The sequence below is a fragment of the Danio rerio genome, chromosome 9 (assembly GCF_049306965.1).
Source record: "Danio rerio strain Tuebingen ecotype United States chromosome 9, GRCz12tu, whole genome shotgun sequence".
Classification (NCBI taxonomy): Eukaryota; Metazoa; Chordata; class Actinopteri; order Cypriniformes; family Danionidae; genus Danio; species Danio rerio.
Window position 1 is genome coordinate 22,301,875 of NC_133184.1, and position 20,587 is coordinate 22,322,461.

Sequence of the window (20,587 nt, forward strand, 5' to 3'; positions counted from 1 at the left end):
AATGCTTTCTTTGCCATTCCAGATGACTTAATTAATAAGTTATTTTAGTCATGGCAGAGATGTATGGATGCAGTCCATGAAAGTCGTATACCATATTCATTCTTTTTCTATTCATCATGACTTTACATTCTATACTGTACATTATTTCTGATAAGTGACAAGACTTTTGTCTAAGCAAAGTCAGACCTTACCGTCCTAATTAAATCATTAAAAATAAAGGCATGATCATATTGTGTTTTAATCTAGAGGCCTTTGCCTTCCATATTAGCCACTTCTGATGCCAAACGATCAACTAAAAGTCAAGTTATTATTTGTTGTTTCTAAAACTTGGATAGACGACAAGACTTGTCACGAAGTGTAAACTGAAACAAAACCTTTATATTTTTTTAAAGCAAGTAATGACCATCATATATTTTTACTAAGTTTTATTGAAGTTACTTACTAAAAGTCATTCACTTTAACCATGTTTTTGTATCAAAATGATATCTTTTTAAAATTAAATATGCGTAACTAATTTGTTTTCATGTACTTTACTAATAAAAGTCAGTCTAGCTTTTGTTGTAAAATACTACAGCAGTAATCAGTCTCCTTTCGTCATAATAAAATGATCAAAATGACTTTCAAAATGATCTCTTCCTCATTAATACAACATTCAAGTCTAGTTTTCAAATAAAAGCCTTGTAATTTTGATAAGTCTGGTAGCATGAAAGGGAGATAAAATTCCTCAGTGCCTTATCTTGACCTTTATAATACTAGTATGACCTTAAATGTGGGTCACAAATCCTGCAGTGTGACTTTTCTGACAGTCTCGGGAAAAAAAAGGAAATGGACCATTTTTTGCTCAGCCACGTCTAGCTGCTAGCTTCACACTACTGTTGTTAGCGCAGTATTATTCACAATAAAATGAGGACTGCAGGATGGCTGTGGACAGGTGGCTTTAAATGGCCAATCTGTATTGTCAGTCTTGAGAATCCTGGCTATATGATGTGAACATCTTACATTCGCACATAAAAGAGCATTGATGTCGCCTTTGCTTTCAATCAAGATGCCTCTTGGGCTATATTGTACAATCTAACAAGCAACAGTCAAAGACAAAGAAAAAACGGCTCTCATCCAGCTTTCTACAGAAAACCCACAGACCATCTAATGGAGTCTCAAGGTCATTATTTCTGTTTTCTTTTTCTTCAGCGTTTATCTATTTGCTGCTGATGAGTAGTTCTAACGTGCAGTTGGAGACCAAATGATAATTAAAGAACATGATTGGCTACAGAACAAATCTGTAAATGTTCAGTGGCTTGCCTAGTTGAATTAATTAACCTTATTAAGCCTTTAAATCACACTTTAAGCTGAATTCCAGTATCTTGCAAAACTAATCAAATATTATCTACTATTATCATTGCAAAGACAAAAGAATGTTTAGTTATGGTTATTAAAAAGTTAATAAATCTGTTCATAACTTGGTTTTATAAATCTGTTATGTGTACATATACTGTATGTGTGGCAAAATCTTTATTAAACAGCACTAGGAAATATTTGAAAAAAAAAAAAAACTTCCCATTAGTGTATCATTCAGAAGTATCTTGATTGGTCTATTTTTGAGAGAAAATTGTCATTTAAACATCAGAACAATAAAGATAAAACCTCTACATTACCTGACAAAAGTCTTGTCGTCAATGCCAGTTATTAGAGCAACAGATATTAACTTGACATCTAGTTTGTCATTTAGAAAAGTTTTCCGATAAATCATCTTGTTTCTCATCTGAATTACAATCATCTGAACTGCATCACAATCATCACAAATACAGTAGAAGACCTATTGGAATCCATATGGACCCAAGAAATCAGTCAAGTTTGGTAATGGAAAAATCATGGTTTGGGGTTGCATTCCAAGACACATTCTTGCAAGAGATCTGCAGAGTGGATGGCAACATCAGCCTCATGTACCAAAACATTTGTGCTGTTATTACATTACAAACCAGAGGAGAGGGCAAATTTTCTTATACTTCAGCCTCCACATCAAAGTTTCAGGATTGGCCAGTCCAGTCTTCAGGTATTAACATTATTGAGCATGTCTGGGGTAAGATGGATGAGGCATTAAAAATGAATCCAAAGAATCTTGGTGAACTCTGGGAGTCCTGCAAGAACGCTGCCATTCCAGATGACTTTATTAATAAGTTATTTGAGTCATTGCAGAGATGTATGGATGCAGTTGTCCAAGCTTATGGAAGTCATACACAATACTAAGTATTTTTCCACTGCACCATGACTTTATATTCTGTACTGTTCATTATTTCTGTTAAGTGACAAGCTTTTTTGTCTTAGCAAAGTCAGACTTTACTGTCATAATTAAATAATTCAAAATCAAGCCATGGTTATATTTTGTTTTGGTAAAATAAGCATAATCTATCGGCTTTTGCATTTCATATAAACCACTTCTGATACCAAATGATCGACTAGAGGTCAAGTTATCATTCCTAAAATCTGGATAGGTGACAAGACAGGTCAGGTCAGGTACACTAAAACACAAAATGTATTTTTTTCAAAGCAAGTAATCATATATTTTTACCATGTTTTATAGAAGGCAATAACTAAAAAGTCATTTTGTGCAACCATATTTTATTTGACAACAAATCTTGTCAGTCATATTTAGAACACAAATCATATATTGACATCTTATACTGTATATCTCTGAATGTCTGATGAATGATACTGACTGACGAGGTGAAGTTAACTCATTCATATTTAGTCATTTTAGTTTCACAAAATGATTGCAGTTAATGTATTTAAAATCGCTTTGGTGCATTTAATTTGATGCAGACAACAAAATGGGGCATCTCATCTTTAGTACTAATAATAGTGTGCATTAGGTGCTGCAGATCAAGGACTTGTTCAAACATTTAACCCTAAATGCAAGTGGTAGTAAATGCAGAAACCTTCAATAATGAGCTTTAACATTTCGGCATTTCGCTGCAGAAGTCATAATGTAACCGTGAACCGTGAGCCATTCATTAGGTTTAATGGTGAGCGTTATACCTGATGAAGCAAACTCGATTTGATTCCTTCATTGGCACACTTAATTGGGGTGAGGACCTAAACATGATTTTCACTGAACTTTTTCTTTAATATCGCCGCGTGACATTTCGTGCCTACGTCTTGGCAAATTGCAGCCGGCAGTATTAAGCATAGTCATTTCAAATGAAATCGCAATCAAAAATTGGGGCGAGATTAATACAAGAGGTACCAATCCCCAGAAACCACACAGTTCAGATATCAGTGATTTGTTTTCATTTACAATAAAGCGATCTTCAAAAGAATTCCTCATCCATGTCAAATTTACATCACACACACGCTCTTTCCGGTATTACGTTCTCTCAATATTTACGGAATCCCGCTACTTCTTTCCACTAGCTAAGATCTGCAGAGCCTGTAGTTTCATTTGCAGGACCCACATTTCCAGTCACACTCCAGTGGGTTTGCAATCTGAGGCGGTACGGATAAGTAATGGCCAAGACTGTACAAAAAAAAGTAAACGCAGAAATGATGGAAAAAACGCTGCCGAAAGCTTCCAGCAAATGTACACCCCTACAGGCAGCATGCAGCCCGTGTGTGTGTGTGTGTGTGTGTGTGTGTGTGTGTGTGTGTGTGTGTGTGGACATGAGCTCAAGTGGGCTATTCTGATGATGGAAGGTGATCATTTCTGACAGTGCAGCGTTTTATGTGGACAAAGTATACAGTATGTTTCATGTTCTGCTTCAGATGTTTGCTCTATTTCTCAAGGGGATGAAATGCAGAAATAACTTTGTGACCTTAAAAAGTTCATCTAATATCCTGAGCATTAACTGCACTGAAGCTTGAAATTAATGTTGGATTTTCATTTCAAGAGCATCAGCAAAGCTAAGTGTCTTGGGGAAATGGCAAGTTGTCTGTTATGAAATACTTGGCAATATTTAACACATACATGTTGAAATGTGATGATGATTCTCTGAAACTGCTGGACTGTGTTTCTGAATGAATACAGGCCTTCATAACGTCACGTGCAGATGCGTCTTTATACAGCAGAAGTAAGGCTGCTTAAACTTGAAAATTGATGCAAGGACTAGGCGTGTGCTATTAATCAAAGTAATCAAAATCGACATTTATAACCTATAATCCATCATGTTTTTCCAGGTCTTTTTTTTCTAATTACTTTCCCTATCGAATGTGGTTTACATGGCCCTGCTTTGTCAAGACGGATTTATACTATTTCTGCTAATTTGCAGCCACATCTGATCTCTGGTCAAAGAGGATGATGGACCCATTCTTGAGCCTAAGCCTGTTTCACACCGCAAGCATGAGCAGAGCGTGAGCAGCACATGTTTTTTTTTTACGTCCATGTTAACAGTTTAGAGCTTAAATACCGCACGCAGTAACAGCACGTCAGCGCTAGGCGTGATCTTCGTTAAAGCAGCAGTGCCATGATAGTTTCGGTGCTGGCTCCATTTTTGCCGCGCTGCTCATACTGAAAGTAAGACACATTAAATGACAGTAAAAAGTAGCAATTTTACCCAATAAATGCATCAATAGTATCCACTGATTTTCATCTATTTAATCAAATCAACTTAAACAATTAAAAATGTCAACAAATTTTTATTTGGGCCCGAACTACAAATCCAAATTTAAAACAATTAGTATTAGTTTTGCATAAGTTGCACAATAGTTTGATCATGTATTAATATCATTATAACTATAGTGTATTCAAACTATAGGCCTACATCATCCTGACAATCAAAAACAAAATGACATGACATCACTGGTGATTGTCTTCTGATCGAGAACCTGTAAAGACAAGAATGACACTCCTTAGACCATGAGAACCATACAGTTCTTTAGGATCTATAAAATTGGTAAAATAAAGACTTGCAGGTTAAGGAAACAGCCTAGGAGGAAGTTGTCAGATAAAAAGTAAAAAAATAAAACAAAATTATAGATCGATTGGTAAGTGGTAACTAAATCGAATAGACAGAGATAGATTGATCTGTGCAGCATCTGCTGATAAGCTGCGTGCTGCAGACGCAGTTGTTGTGAAAGGCAATCGCGCTGCTCTGCACACCATACGCTGCTTGTACTTGCGGTGTGAAACAGCCGTCACTTTGCACTACTATTGATGATTATTGGAAGCTGCGCCTGAGATGCCTTGAGATGGCATATTTTCTATTACATTAAAATAATAATTTAAAATATTTGTTTACAGAAGATGCAAGAAATGCACTGTTTAAAATATTATTTACAGGCTATGAAAGAGTTATTTGGTTTAAAAGAGATTTTCTACTTTTAATATGACAAATATTGAAAATCATTATTTACTTCTAAAAGTTATTTATTTAAATTTGTATATGAAAAGTAAACTTTAGGCTATGTGTGCTTTAATTTTTGTTGTTCAATGCTAATGTTGAATAAATAATTATAGACAGTAGATAGTGTGCGTTTCCTTCAGTTATTTTAAAATCAAGTCATTTGAATGTCATTCAGAAATCTTTTACTTGTACCATGAGCATATTTACTGTACAAAACCTGTCAGTGAACAATGAGGGCTGTAGAATTAAATATATAAATAAAATAATAATTGATTTGTACACTGTAAAACCCAAAAAGTTAAGGTAACTCAAACCATTTTAGGATATCGATTGCAAGAAACCATTTAAGTTTATAAATTTATCATGAGTACTGTAAACTTAATATGTTTGAGTAAACGAAGCAACTTGAGAGCAGTAAAGCCCAATAAATAAAGAGAACTCAAACCAACCGAGTACTGCAAAACCCAATAAGTTAAGAGAACTGGATGAGAACTGTGAGCTTACTCCATTTAAGTTGAAGTAATGAAGTATTTAATTATCTCATTACCTTCAACAATGAGTTCAAAACTCTTTTCAAATGAGTAGAATTAACTTTCAGTCAATTTCAAGTTAACTACATTCATTTCGTTTGATAAAGTTGACAGTTGGGTTTTACAGAGTAGTAATTGAGTTAAAATATTCAATTAATTGAGATTTGGATTTTACGCCAATCGCCCAGCCCTATCAATGACGCATGAGACTAAATTCTGACCATAAGACTAAATTACAACCTCATAAGGAGTAATTTTCTGAAATCAAGTAAGGTTGAGATTGTAATAACATTATATTTACATAATATGAAAGTGGAATAAATGATCTATTCATTGATGTATGGTTTGTTTAGATAGAAAAATGTTAGTCTGAGATGCAAATATTTGAATAGCTGGAAGCTGAGGGTTCCAAAAAAAATCTAATTCACCTTTAAAGTTGTCAAAATTAAGTACTTAGCAAGGCCTTTGGTTAGTTTTAATAGTAGAAAGGTTTAATATATTAAATTTAGGAAATGTACTAAATATATTTAAGGAACATTTTACATAATATGCTAATGATTTTAGCATAAAAACAATTACTTTTGACCGATACAATACATTTTTAGTTTTGCCAAAATATACATAATTTTGTGGTCCAGGGTCATAACTATGCCTGCTTTGACCCATTTACTAGTATAAAATTATACAGTTATAATTTCAATCTAAATATATTGATTCCATCTCTGAGCAGTTGTAAAGACCTCTAAGTGCAGCTTTAGACGTGCCTCTCTGCATGTGCAGTGTAAATTTGGCCTTACACAACTGAGGCTGCTTTGTGTCAGTATTAAATTCTGTGTAAGGATGCAGTGCCACACAAAAGCCAGAGTAAATTATGACCGCTCACACCATACAGTCGTAATTGCTGTGTAAATGCATTTAAGGCACCTTTTAAGCAGCATAAAACAGTCTGTGAGTCTACTAAATGCTCCTTCAGATGTGCATCTGCCTGTGCCTCCTTTTATGAGAAGAAAATTTAGCATGGGTCAAATTCTAGAAAATAAATATGGACGTGTTCTTCTGTTTGTGAATAAAAGTGATTCTAGAAGTTACCCTAGAGAATAAAAGTTAAATTCTAATGAAAAAAAATAAAAAATCTATATAAATTACTATAGGCTGTCTGCTTAAAATTCAATGGCATATCAAATCCAGAAAAAGTTTGCCTCCTGAGACGCTAGTATTGCCATCTTCAACGTAAATCTTTAAGCCTGCTCTGTACCTGCTTAAAATGCAGTGTAAAGATGTAATGCCACATAAAAGCCTGACTAAATTATGTCTGCTCAGATCCACATCAGCCCCGAATATCAAAAGTTACAGCAGTAATTCAGTGTAAATGCATCTTTGCCACCTTTGTGCAGCAGTAAACAGTCATTCCATTTCTTTTTCAGAAGTGGCTCTGTCACATTTTTGCCAGATTTATAAAACCACTACTTTAGATGTCATTTTTATTTATTCTACTAACCGGATGCTATATGCAAACATTGAACTTGGATGTGCCTTGATGCGTTTTTACCTTTCTATCGTTTTCCAGCAGTAGTTTCATCATGATTCACCAGGAAGTGTGATGACTTGACCTTACAAAACACTGAAACCTTTTATTTATGGTTACTCATATTAGGTGCATCCACACATCCTATCAGCTCGTCTGTGTTCACCAGCTCAACAGTTGTCTGTTATTTCACAGTTCAGCCTTGCTTTTGGCCTCATGACTCATTTGTGGAAATTGCACTAGAAATGTTTTTTTTCTTTATGCGCTCTTATTGAGTACAAATTGGCCATCATAAAAGATTTCTTGAAAGAGATGGCTGCATACAGAATAAAGCCACAAGACAATTATTATTTTTTTTCAGAACCACAGTGATGGTTTCTTACTAATGCACAGGTTAAAATTGGAGCAGTTTGATTTTAAAATTTTAATTGTACTTTTTTCTAGAGGTCTAATCTCCCATAACTCCTCATTCACGGTTGTGACAATTGCTAATGTTTAGAAGCAATTTAAAAGTGCTTGGAATAATTTGACTGAGCAAAATTGCAGTCATTATATGCATTTATATTATTTAAACTTTTTTAATATGCTACACTGAAAAAAAAACATTCAAAGAGGACTCTTTGAATTAACTACATTTTTTGATGGAAGTGGTTGTAAACAATTTATTGGGGCTGAATTTTAACAAACAAATTAAGTTGAACATTATTAATTTAATTTGTTTGTTTAAATCCAGCCTATATCAATTGTTTTTTTCAGTGTACTGTTCAAAAGTCAAACTTTTATTTAAGTTTTCAAAATCAATACTTTCATTCAGCAAGAACACCGTTAATTGATCATCAGTGACAGTCAAGTTCTTTGCACACTGAAATTTTTGTTTGTGTTTTTTTCATATTCATTTTCGAAAAAGTTATCATGTGAACAAACCTCACTGCGTTAGATGTGTATTAATTAATCCATTACAAGAAAATGCAACACATTGCGGAATCAATTGCAGTGATGCTTGGTTCTCTCTTCTCTAAAAAAAAGAAAGCAGAATAGACTACATATTGCGTTCATTAAATGCATTGAAGATGGAGAGTTCAGCACATTATTAAAGAGCTGCGCTATGATTATCCCGAAATGCAAAGTTTATTTCAGGAAATCAGTGGAGTTTGATACATTTCTTGTGATACTTCACACACTCACGTATGTAAACAAATGTACCTATAGACATTATAATAGATGGTGGCCGCGTTGACGTGTTAAAGCAACGGACCGAAATAACATAAAATGTATGGACACTCACAAATACACACACCAAGCAGCAGCAGGGGAGAGGTGTGCTAGCCACTGAATCCAGCACATAGCGGTTCTCAGTTATCCACCACATTCTTTCTTTATTTTATGCGCTGCGTTTGTCAAAGTTATCTGTAGCTCAAATGACAGCATTCAGTATTTAACTATTTGCTTGTACTGTGACTTTGAACTGTCAAAACACCTCTCAAACTGGTTTGATTTTTATTTATTTATTTATTTATTATTTTTTAAATGACGGAAAAGGACGAAAGTTTCAGGGGCAGTGTGTCAGTAGGATTCACACAATATAAGGTCCTATTTTTGTGCGAAAATTGCGGGCAAAAATTTTGGATTCAGTGTGCAATAACCTTTAAGGTTGTCAAAAGTATCAGCCGTACTGAAATGTTAAAATAGTCCTACCATTGGAATTCTTCAAGTAACTGTATTGATTTACACCAGCAAAGTCTGGCATCCAGAATTCCAGCCTCAACAGAGGTCAAATGTTAGCTGGAAATTAACACTTTAAACATTTAAGCATCAATTGATACCAAAGTCAATATACTTTTGACAACCCTGGTAACAGTAAAGATATTTGTTTAATAAATACATTTCAAATGAATACTGTTCTTTTTAACAAGTAATAGTTTCCCACAAATATATTAAGCAGCACCACCATGCACAATCCAACCACTATGCACAACTAAATAATAATAATAATATTAATAAATGCTTGAGCACAAAATCGGCATATAAAATGTAATTTAAAAGATCATGTGACACTGAAGATTGCAGTGCCTTAAATAAAATGTAAAAAAACAACTTTTTTTAAAGTTTTTTTTTTTTTAAACTTTTTTAAAACTTTTTTTTTTAAGTTTTTTTTTTTTTTTAAATGTTAAAAGAGTTTTTTTAGTGATGGCACATTTCATTTTTTCATTTTCAGTTTTTCATTCTTAAAATTACATAAATATATTAAAATCGAAACTGCTTATATACGGTACAGATATTAACTGGTGGAGTTTTGGTGTAACGTCACTTATCAGTCATTCTGCACCCAAACATACTTCCTCTTTCTGCAACCCTTCCCTGCATACCAGAACTGAACAGTAAAGTGCATCTTCAATATATTTCGAAACTTCTACAAGCATCCAGCTTCTTGTGACCTGTCTAGACTTCTTGTTAGACAGTAGTCTGGAGCAAGGCCCCCTGCACTATATTTACTCTTATTCTGCTATTTCCCTCTTGTATGCAGTCCTTCTAAGAAGTATGCAACACAGTAAGACAGAAGAATTATGTTTGGTTCCTATATACAGTATGGCATCGTTCAAAAGAAAAAGACTGAATTATCTGTATCTGTTTTAGTCTAAAAAATGTTTCTAATAATAAATAAAGACACAAAAGTAATACAAATAAATTCCTTTTTCCCCACAGCAGCCTTGATGAGCATAATAGACTTTATTTAATAGCACTAACAAATCTGACCAACCCAAACTTTTTATGGTAATGTGTTTCTGTATACAACTCCATCTGTGTGGTCTAATGCCTTGATTTCATCACTCTCTCTTTTACTTTCAACTGTTCTTTCTCTCACACACACCCTTAAAGCAGTTTGTTGATGAGCACAGCAGATGTTGCTGTCAAAGTCCGTGGAGAATCAGTGGCGGCAGGAGTGGAGGGCACTATTAAACTGTTAGAAATGGGACCGGGTTTAGCTCTCTCCCTCAATTTCTTTGATAAACCCCCAAGACAAAACAAAGGGAGAAAGCCTACTGACTCATTCCTTTGGTCTGGAGATGCAACAAAGTAAATGTCCTCCTCCCTTTGTATACTGAAGCACCAACAATCACAAACACACCCTGCAATTAACTAAATAAACCTTTCAACCACTGAAAACCTCTCCAATGTGCTTCTCTGAGAATGAGACTCCGAAGAAAAAGTGTATCTGAAGAATGAAATCATCACACAGGCTGCCACGTGTGCGTTCATATTAGAACAGCTTGCAATCTGTCGCCAAATGAAACTGGCATGGATGGCACAAAGTGAGGGAGTGTGGGATGTAGAGATGGCTCATAGGAAGCAGAGAGAGAGAGGAGCTTGGGCTGAATGGCATTGGAATTCCCCAAGTAACTTTATTGAGTCCAATTTGATTTACACCAACAAAGTCTGGCATCCAGAATGCCAGCCTTGTGTAAATGCCAATCAAGATTCATTTAGTACGATGAGGCTTGATTTTCACTCAAGGAGAGAGCCAGAAAAGGTGGATTTTACTCGAGACGTGCAGTGTATTTATGGGAAGTGAAATGAGGTGCATCTAATTTCGCAATTTAATTATTTGACACATCCATTTTTTTCACTATGCCATATAAGCTACATAGGAAGGGGCCTTCTTTTTTAAAATGTACAAAGACTACAGTGAAGGAAATGGAAAGGGCGATCAAGGGGAAGGCATTTTGCAGTCTTAAAAAAATGACGTAAGAGCACATTGCTTTAAGTCTTGTAAAAAGAAAGATGGAAAGGAAGTGTTTATGTGGTTTGGGGAGCCTCTGGACAAACCGAGGCATCAGTCTGGACAGATTAGATGAGCTAAGAGGCTGAGTCCTGCTGGGTATTTTCAAATGATTTCGAGTTCCTGACAGTAATAATGATGATAGCATTACAGTTCTAAAGATTCAGAGAGAAAACACGCAGCATTTCTCGACAGTTTGCCACTCATGAGATGGGAAAACACGATAGCTTGATCTTGAACTTTGAGCATAGCTTTATGGGGGATTCATGATAGATTTACAGGTGCTTTGGAAATCTTTGTTTCTTCTTAATCAAAGAAAAATAATGTAACAATGATAAACAGGCTATTTCTTTTTGGATCGTTTTTTACAATTGGTTTACATTCATCCAAGACCAAACAAACATTTTAGGTTTAAAAAGTAATGATAAATAAATAAGTAAATGTATATATCAGTCAAAAGTTTGGGGTCAGTTTAAGGCGGCCTTTACTAAATGTAAAAAAGTTAAATTGTTAAATATTCATAAAAAAATTTAAATAACTGCTTTCTTATATGTAGTTTCAAATGAAATCAATACTCCAGTCATTGTTGCTTTTATTACTATTACCATTAATAATAATAATAATAATAATAATAAATATTCAAGTGATTTCTAAAGGATCATAAGACTCTGAAGAAGTAACGAAGCTGGAAATTCATGATTAAAATCACTGAAATAAATGATTAAATGAAATGATAAACTACTTTTGAACAGTTCTTTTGTTCTTTGCAATAACATTTCACAATTTTACCATTTTTAATGTATTTTTGATTAAATAAATGCAGCCTTGAAGAGCACGATAGGCTTATTTTAAAACATTTAAAAGTCTTACTGACTCCAAACATTCGACCGGTAGTGTATATATACACATACATGCATTCAATCATTGCAGCATCAACTCTCTTTCATAAAACCTAAAATGGTTCATTCATAAATCTGGTTTCTCTAAAATTAAAAAAACAGCCATTACTATATCTGAATATAATCTCAGGAGGCTATATATCATGCTAGCATTCAAACATTTGTGCGCCAATAATATTTTATTTATCTATTTTTATGTTTTGACTGTCTTCCATGCTTACCAATACTATTGCAATTTAAACTACAGTGGTCCCTCGCTATAACACAGTTACCTTTTGCGGCCTCACAGCAATTTGAAATGTTTTTTATTTACAGCGCATTGTGTTCTGTGTCCTGATTGGCTGTAGACCATTGTCAATCAATCTCCTCCAAGCCGTGTCTCCTGTACAGGCACCTGCGTGTCAAAGGCACCTGTATTAGCACCCAAAAGGCAGAGGAAGATGCTAACCATCGCACAAAAAGTTGGACTTCTGAACATGCTAAAGTAAGGCGGAAGTTACACGGCTGTAGGGCGCCATTAGGGAATAAATGAATCTTCGGTACGCTACATTCAGTTTTGCAGCCTTAAAACATCTTATTATAATTGAAAATGAACGTTGATGACTTTGAGTTTTTTTTTTTTTTTTTACAAAACTTCTGCGATTAACGAGGGACCACTGTATTTCTATTTGAAAACATTTTAAGGTATAATTTATTCTTGTGAAGGCACCATTGCTTTTGCAACAGCCTGAAGTTATTTTAAAATGTTAATTTTCTTCTCAAGAAACATTTATTAGCACATTTAGTTTAGAGGAACAGCATTTACTGTATTTGAACCAGCAGTATTTTATTCCAGTGCATATGCCTTTACTGTCACCTTTGATCAGTAAAAGGCCTTTTTTGAAAATAATCTGCTAATTACTTCTGAAAGAATCTAAACTTTTTCTCCTTTGCACTTTTCCTCCAGTTTCACACTAATGCAAATGAATACCGCTTGCATCAGGCTGCCCTGATTATGTTACTTTAAGTTTGTTTTCTTCTTAATTGCTCTGGTGCATATTCAATACTCACATCCACATCCTCTCTGCAGGTAATTCCCAGATGGGGGCCACTATAGTAGACGCTCTGGATACGCTTTATATAATGGGCCTTCATGACGAGTTTAAAGATGGCCAGGAGTGGATCGAGCAAAACCTGGATTTCAGTGTGGTAAGTGGCCAAGACACACACAACAACCACCAACACTTCTCTTTGTAGGTCTGGAGTCAAAATGTGTCTGTTTTTGTTTATAGACACGATGATATCTCAGAACACTGTTATTTCACAGCGGTAAGCTGTATACTTTGGCAGGCGGCTGACACAGCTGTATTAACAGCCGCTCGACACCCCGTAACTCCTCAAAGACTTGAATCCTCAGCGTGTGAATCTTTCCGGTTTTGATCAGATTGCGGTGGCACTCGGTGGAAAACATGTGCGGAGAGAGTTGATGTGGCACATCGCTGTATCCAGGAGACGAGACTGGCGCCATGGAAACAATGCCAACCACCGGAGCTCTGCCTCCAGAATTAGCTTGTGATGTTTAGGGGAAAATGGCAGACAAAAGAGACGTCAGAGAACGAAGTGGGGCCGGCGAGTGGCCCCCAGGGGCTCCGTGTCTCCTGCTCTCCTCCTGTGTCTGCATTCACATCCTCGCCCGTTAATGGGATTTCTCCAGTTTCTATCCCTATCAGTTGTTTTTCCGTCGTCTTCAGCATCAGATACGGGGGAAGCTGTATGGTCCTCTTGGGTTTATCATCTCTCTGGTGTCTGTGTGTTGTCGTTTCACTCCCGTCTCCCTTCTGCCACCTTTCTTTTAGCAGATCTGGTGGACTCGCAGCATCTGGGATCTTATTTGCATGTTTAGCTCATCTTCTTGTCTTTTTGATGTTAAGTACATTCAAACATATGGAAAAATAGTTGAAGACAAACAATTTCTAACTGGTTTCATTTATAGTTCTAATATCTTAAAATGAAAGGGATAAAAATGAAATTTTCCTGATTATTTGCTCAGCCTCATGAATAAGGCCAAACAGAATCTGCAGATATGTTTTACTATTTCTGCGCAGAATTTTGTAGAAAATCTGCGGATTTATGCGGAATGATTTTGTGAGTATCTTAACTAAAAACCTAACATATGAAATAAAAAAAACAATACATTTTTAACTTTTATTTTTGTGTGCAATGCAAATTCACTTAGATCCACGTATTTGGTAAACAAAGCAAGTATCCCATATAATATATCTACTAAAAGACAGAAAATATTACTTTACAAACTGTAATGTAAATAAATCATATGAACATTTTCATATTAGTCAAAAATATTACTTTGATTAGCTCCAATACTAATCAAACCCACCTGCTTATAGATTTATAGTGATCTTGAAGACAGTAAATAGCATGTTCAGGTGTGTTTGATTAGTGTTGGAGCTAAACTATGCAGGACACCGACCCTCCAGGATCGAGTTTGCCCACCACTGCACTACCCTGTTAGTTATACCAGCACAATTTCCAGCACAACATGTCGTCTCAACACAAAACAATTAAGTTAGATTAGTCTTTTACAAATTTAGGTGGATTGAACATGAAACAAGTAAAGTGACCGTAATAATTACAAGAATTATGATGTTTAAGCTCGTATAAAATAATTTTTTGAGGGTATGTAAAGCATTTCACATGATTATACAGTTTATTAACACATAAACTGGGGGAGTAAAAAGTAGGCAATATTTATTTGCTGAAGTACTTCTATAAATGGAGTCATGGTTAAAATAAATTTCTAAATAGACGGGAATAAATAGGATTTCATATTTCACACATGTATGGTCCAGGAATTGGCCACATTTTTTCAAAGGCCTACAGTAGTTGGTACTTTTCACTCATTCTGTAACACCATTAGCAGATCTGCTGGACTCGCAGTGGCTGAGATCTCCTCTGCATGTTTAGTTCATCGCTTTTGGCTTTTCGAGCGGTGACCTAATTTCTTCTCTTTCCCCTCCTCACTGTTACTTTTGGACAAGCGTGTCTTATAAAGCATGTGTGCTCTGAGGAATGTCTCACGCTTGGGCCGTTGGGTCTGGCCGATGAGGGCTCACATTGGGATGGAGGTGTTGGAAGGATCTTTTTTTGGTGGAAGGCAATAATCTGCAAAGCATGAGCAAGAAAGTGAAGTGTGTACAATACTCTGTTTCCACAACAGTGTTATCAGCAGAGCTGTTGTCAACGTCGACGTTAACGTTTCTTTATTAGGTTTATTTCAGAGGAATTGTGTGGCATTGAGGACTGAGCCTTTATTTTAAAATTCAGCTTTTAAAACTCCTTTAAAAATTAAATGTAATAGTTGCTCTAAATAATTCATGCTTTAATGTTTTTTGGTGAAATAACTAGAGCACTGTTGTGAATAAGAGACATATTTTTAGAAATTAAATTTAACCGCTATTTATAATAATAATAATACTCAATATTAATAAATACAATAATCATGTTCATGATAGCTTTTTTTATGTTCATAAAAGCTTCCCTTTTTTATATTTAAAAAATAATAATAAAAATTAAATCTTGCAGTTTTTTTTTTTTTTTTTTAATAAAATGCTCTTAAAAATATGTAGGCCTAATTTTAAGATTTGTGTATCTGAATTGTATGTCAAAATGTCCCTCCATTTGATTTGCACATGATTAACAATCTAATAAGCTAAATGTGATTCATAATATAATACATATGATAAATATGACAATGATAATAAATATAATAGCTAAATGAAACTTTTTGTAATTGTATATATTAAACATAGTAGCAGGTTTATATTTCATCTGTAAATCAAATAAGTTTTAGTTTAGGGCTGCACAATATATCGTTTCAGCATTGATATCGCAGTGTGTGCCTTCGTAATAGTCACATCGCAGCATTTGCAATGTGAAGTTGGGATTATTATAGTTGATCAGCAATAAAGAATGCACAGTGTTTACATTTTACATGACATTTGATTATTCAATAAAGACAGGACAAAATAGAGATATGGATGAGGTGGTGCTTCTCGTAATGGTGGATCAAACATGTAACAGTGTTGAAATTCTAAGAAATATATGTGCTGTTAATAAAATAAATACATCTTATAACTTTTTGAAATATTTTTCCCTTTTCATTTACAAATATCATGATATATTGTGGATGGTTTTCGTGTGTTACATTGCTGATATCATTATTATCTATCATTATTGTGAGCAAAAACTCATGATAATATCCTATTATATTGTGCTTATTTTACTACTTATTTAACTTTTATCTTTGCTCTATCTTATTTCTTTATTCTTGCATTTTCTTTGATTCACTCCTCTACAAGATTATTCCAGTTATTAACCAATCAAAGTTAATAATTTAACTTTAATGATTTAACTAAGCTATTTACTCATCATAGCACACGTGCTGCTCATATCGCAATATAAATCACACAAAAAAGAAAGATTTTTCCAATACCGTGCAGCCCTACTTCAAAAAGTAAAAAAAAAAAAAAAAAAAAAAAACTTTTTTAATGTACTAGCATATTCACGTTATTTGTTTGACATGTAAAATATCTGTTTTGATATGTATCATTAATAAATGTGTTCCATTTCATGGAAAAAAAACTTTTATTTATCACCAAGAACACAGTTTAAAAAAAAATAATAATAATGTTCTATTAAAGAAAAATCAACAACAGTACCTTTCAGGGGACTAAATTAAGAAAGAACTTAAACTCTTGGGTGAACTGTGTGTGCCTTTACTTTTATTAGCTTTGTTTTTATTGTTAACCTTTGCAGTCTATATTTACTATAAATATAAATACAGTGGTCCCTTGTTAATCAAGGGCGTTCCGTTCTAAAAATTAGCCGCAATAGATGAAATCTGCGAGGTCATCAGCGTTATCTTTTTTTTTTATTATTATAGCTGTTTTAAGGCTGTAAAACAGATGTAGCGAACCTGAAGATTCATTTATTTCATAATTGCACACTACAGCCTCGTAACTATTACCTTCCTTTAGCATGTCCAGAAGTCCAACTTTTTGTGAGATGGGCAGCATCTTCCTCTGCCTTTTAGGTGCTACATCAGGTGCCTTTGAGGGTGGGTTTTTTTTTTTTTTTTTTTTTTTGTGGAGAAAACTTGCAAACATACAGCACAGCATTTCAGAGTCACACTGCTAGAAATCCAAGACTTATGTCAATTTGTTAAGCTGAACGCATTCTGTACTGTACAGTAGGCACGGCACAGTGGAAATTGATTGACAGTGATCAGGATGCAAACCACAATGCACCAATCAGGACACAGAACACAATGCGCTGCGAGTCCGCAAAGGGTGGACCACTGTATATTCAGTTAAAATATAAAAATCTTTACTTCAGGCCTGGATATAATTGGAGGGTGGATTGTTCACTCAACAATAGGTGAAGAAAAGAAAAGGAAAATAGACACACCATGATAAAATTCCAAACACAACACCGTTTTTGTCTTGACAATGAAAATCAGTGGGTTCCGAAACACTGTCTTTCATTGCATTTACAAAATACATTTTCAAAATATCTTCCTTTGTTTCCCTCAGAAGAGCAAAACGCATCTCTCTCTCGTTCTCTCTCTTTTCTCTCCGCTTCTGTTGTGATGATGGATGAGGCTGCCTGCCATCAGCATTAATCGCAGCTGTTAAACCAAAAACTGAATTAATGGACCTTGGTCAGGGAACGGTCATATCTGAATTAATCTGGTGCACGTTCACTTTTGTCAAAATTAATAGACATGCTAAATGAATGCTAAGTGAAAGGGGTTGGTTAAAGCGTGTTCTTGTCTTATCAAATTAGTGTAAAACCTAATCGATATAAGACGCTTTAGCAGCGTTATGTTCAGAACTGGAAAACAGGCTTATATTTCATAAGCGCTATACAAAAACAGGTGCTGTTTTTAGGTGCGCTGGATTATGGGATTGAGAGAGGGCTAAAACTATTTCGGGAGCTTGTACCAAACCATTGAACTTCTCTGTGTCTGGATTAGTTTTTGTAGGTGTAGGTGTGTGTGTATGTGTTTTGACAGTGAGTAGTTGCTACAGTATTTGCAAAGGTGATATCTCTCTCTCTCTCTCTCTCTTTGTTTTTGCATGCGTTTAAAGCTGAGTGATGGTAATTTTCTGTAAATAAAGGTTTAAATAAAGATGGATGTTTATGATACAAACACACACTTTCTCCTCTCCAGCATTTATTTCAGTCTCACTGGGAGATTATTGTATTACCTTTGATGTTGAATTGAAGTTCATTTGAGAGCATCTGTGATATATAGTAGATATTTCATGCACATTATTGAAGCTGATTAAATGTTTGTTTGAATTATATATAGCACAGCCGCTGGATTCTGGGAGTGAAAATTACATTTATTGTTAATTTCTGCCACGAAGACATTTTAATCTACTTCCAGTCCAAAAAAGGCAATTTGTTTGAATATTTGATGCGTTGTGTTTTACCTCCATTACCATTTAAAAGTTTGTTGTCGAGTATTATAAAAATATCAGTAAATTCACACTTTTTTTCAGAAAAGGACGATTAAATTGCTAAAAAGTGAGAACAAAGACATGTGTAATGTTATGTAAGATTTGTTAAAAAAATCAATGCTTTTTTCATGAACTTTTTATTCCTATAGAATCCTAAAACTTGCACTGATACAAAATAGTATTCTATTATTTTTTTAACACTGATAATAATAAATGTTTAAAAATGTTTCTTAAAAGAATCTTTAAGAGTTTGACTGGAAAACAAAAATGAGGTTTTGTAGAACACCATTGATGGTGTCAAAATATGTTAACAGTCCACAGTCAGAGGAATGCTGGAGGGGTTGCAGGAGTATAGCTAATAATCACACATATATTTTGGGAATGTCCGATGTTACTGGGATTTCGGCAATGGGTAAAGATTGAGGTAATGAAAATTATGCAGTTAGATCTACCTTTTACTCCCGTTTTTCTTGCTTGAAGGGATACCCCAGGATGTATATAATAAAAAAACAGAGATATTTACTAAATTTACATTTATTAATAGCAAGAAATATAATAACAATAAACTAGATGAAGCCACACCCTCCAAAAAAAGCACAGTGAACAGAAAAACTTAAATCAATATATAAAATGGAATTTACAGTTGAAGTCAGAATTATTAGCCCCCCGGTTTATTTTATCCCAAATTTTTGTTTAATGGAGAGAATATTTTTTCAACACATTTCTAAACAAAATAGTTTTAATAACTCATTTCTAATAACTGACTTATTTTATCTTTGCCATGATGACAGTAAATAATATTTTCCTTGATATTTTTCAAGACACTTCTATACAGCTTAAAGTGACATTTATAGTCTTAACTAGATTGGTTAAGTTAACTAGGCAGATTAGAAATTAAAAATTATTAACAATTTATTATAGATTAAATAGATAAAAATAAAAAAAAGCTTAAAGGGGCTAATAATTTTGTACCTAAAATAGTTTTAAAAAATTAAAAACTGCTAAAATTCTAGCCGAAATAAAACAAATAAAATTTTCTCCAGAAGAAAAAATATTATCAGACAAACAGTGATAATTCCCTTGCTCTCTTTAACATTATTTGGGAAATATTTAGTATTTGTATGACTACTCAACTTCAATTGAAATTGGTTGTTTTTAAACAAAGATGGACACCTGTTACTATGTATCTGAACATGGCAACAGGACATAGTATTCCTAGCTGTAACTTTTGAAATTTAAAAAATAATGTTTGTGTCTTTTTGTAATTTTGTTTTTATTTACTGGTAGTGTTACTTCTTTTTATTATTATTATTATTATTATTTTCCTATATTTATATATATATATATATATATATATATATATATATATATATATATATATATATATATATATATATATATATATATATATTAATAACTGCTGCGGTCACTGACTGTTTAGTTCTGTAAAATGTTTTAATTAAAAAAAATTTAAAGTAAAAAAAAAATCTGTTGGATAGTATTACTAAGATATGATGCATCACAAAGCATTTATTTAATTATATTTAATAATATAGATTTTTGTCATGGCAAAGCTAAAGAAAATGAATATTGTAACTATTTGAATAATACTATGATTTTAGGGCACTACAAAAGGTGCGCATGAAGTCCACATGAAGATCACTAAAACTGAACTGTGAAATTACACATAAGAGAGACTTAAATTCTTTAATGTTTTGAAATCATTCCAAGTTTAAATGTTGGAACGTTCGAAAGGAATGGGTTGTAGGGGGGATAACTGGGAATAGAACACAACCAGGAACTATGCTTCTAACTACAGCTCTAGAGAAATGGTTGTAAACGTATAAGTTTGTTGGAAAGATGGATTTGGGAAACACCAAACAAACTGTTTATAACGATGGAACTTGCGACGTTAGTTGGCTAATGATGATTTTCGGAAACGCACTCCTGGGCGGGTTGTTTGATTTGGGGGGTGGAATTTGCTCGCCCTGGCTTGACAAC

The 20,587-nt window shown here is 34.0% G+C and overlaps 1 protein-coding gene and 1 long non-coding RNA gene across 3 annotated transcripts in view; one reads left to right on the plus strand and one right to left on the minus strand.

Annotated features, from left to right (window-relative positions):
• LOC141376109 (uncharacterized) overlaps positions 1–20,587 on the minus strand; it is a 607,180-nt gene that overhangs the window by 154,551 nt on the left and 432,042 nt on the right. The gene's annotated exons all lie outside the window — the stretch shown is intronic.
• man1a2 (mannosidase, alpha, class 1A, member 2) overlaps positions 1–20,587 on the plus strand; it is a 214,567-nt gene that overhangs the window by 135,978 nt on the left and 58,002 nt on the right. For both annotated transcript variants that reach the window (NM_001256622.1, XM_005167537.5), the window contains exon 5: positions 13,135–13,253. In NM_001256622.1, coding sequence (NP_001243551.1) covers positions 13,135–13,253 — 119 coding nt within the window. The remainder of the gene's footprint in view (positions 1–13,134; positions 13,254–20,587) is intronic.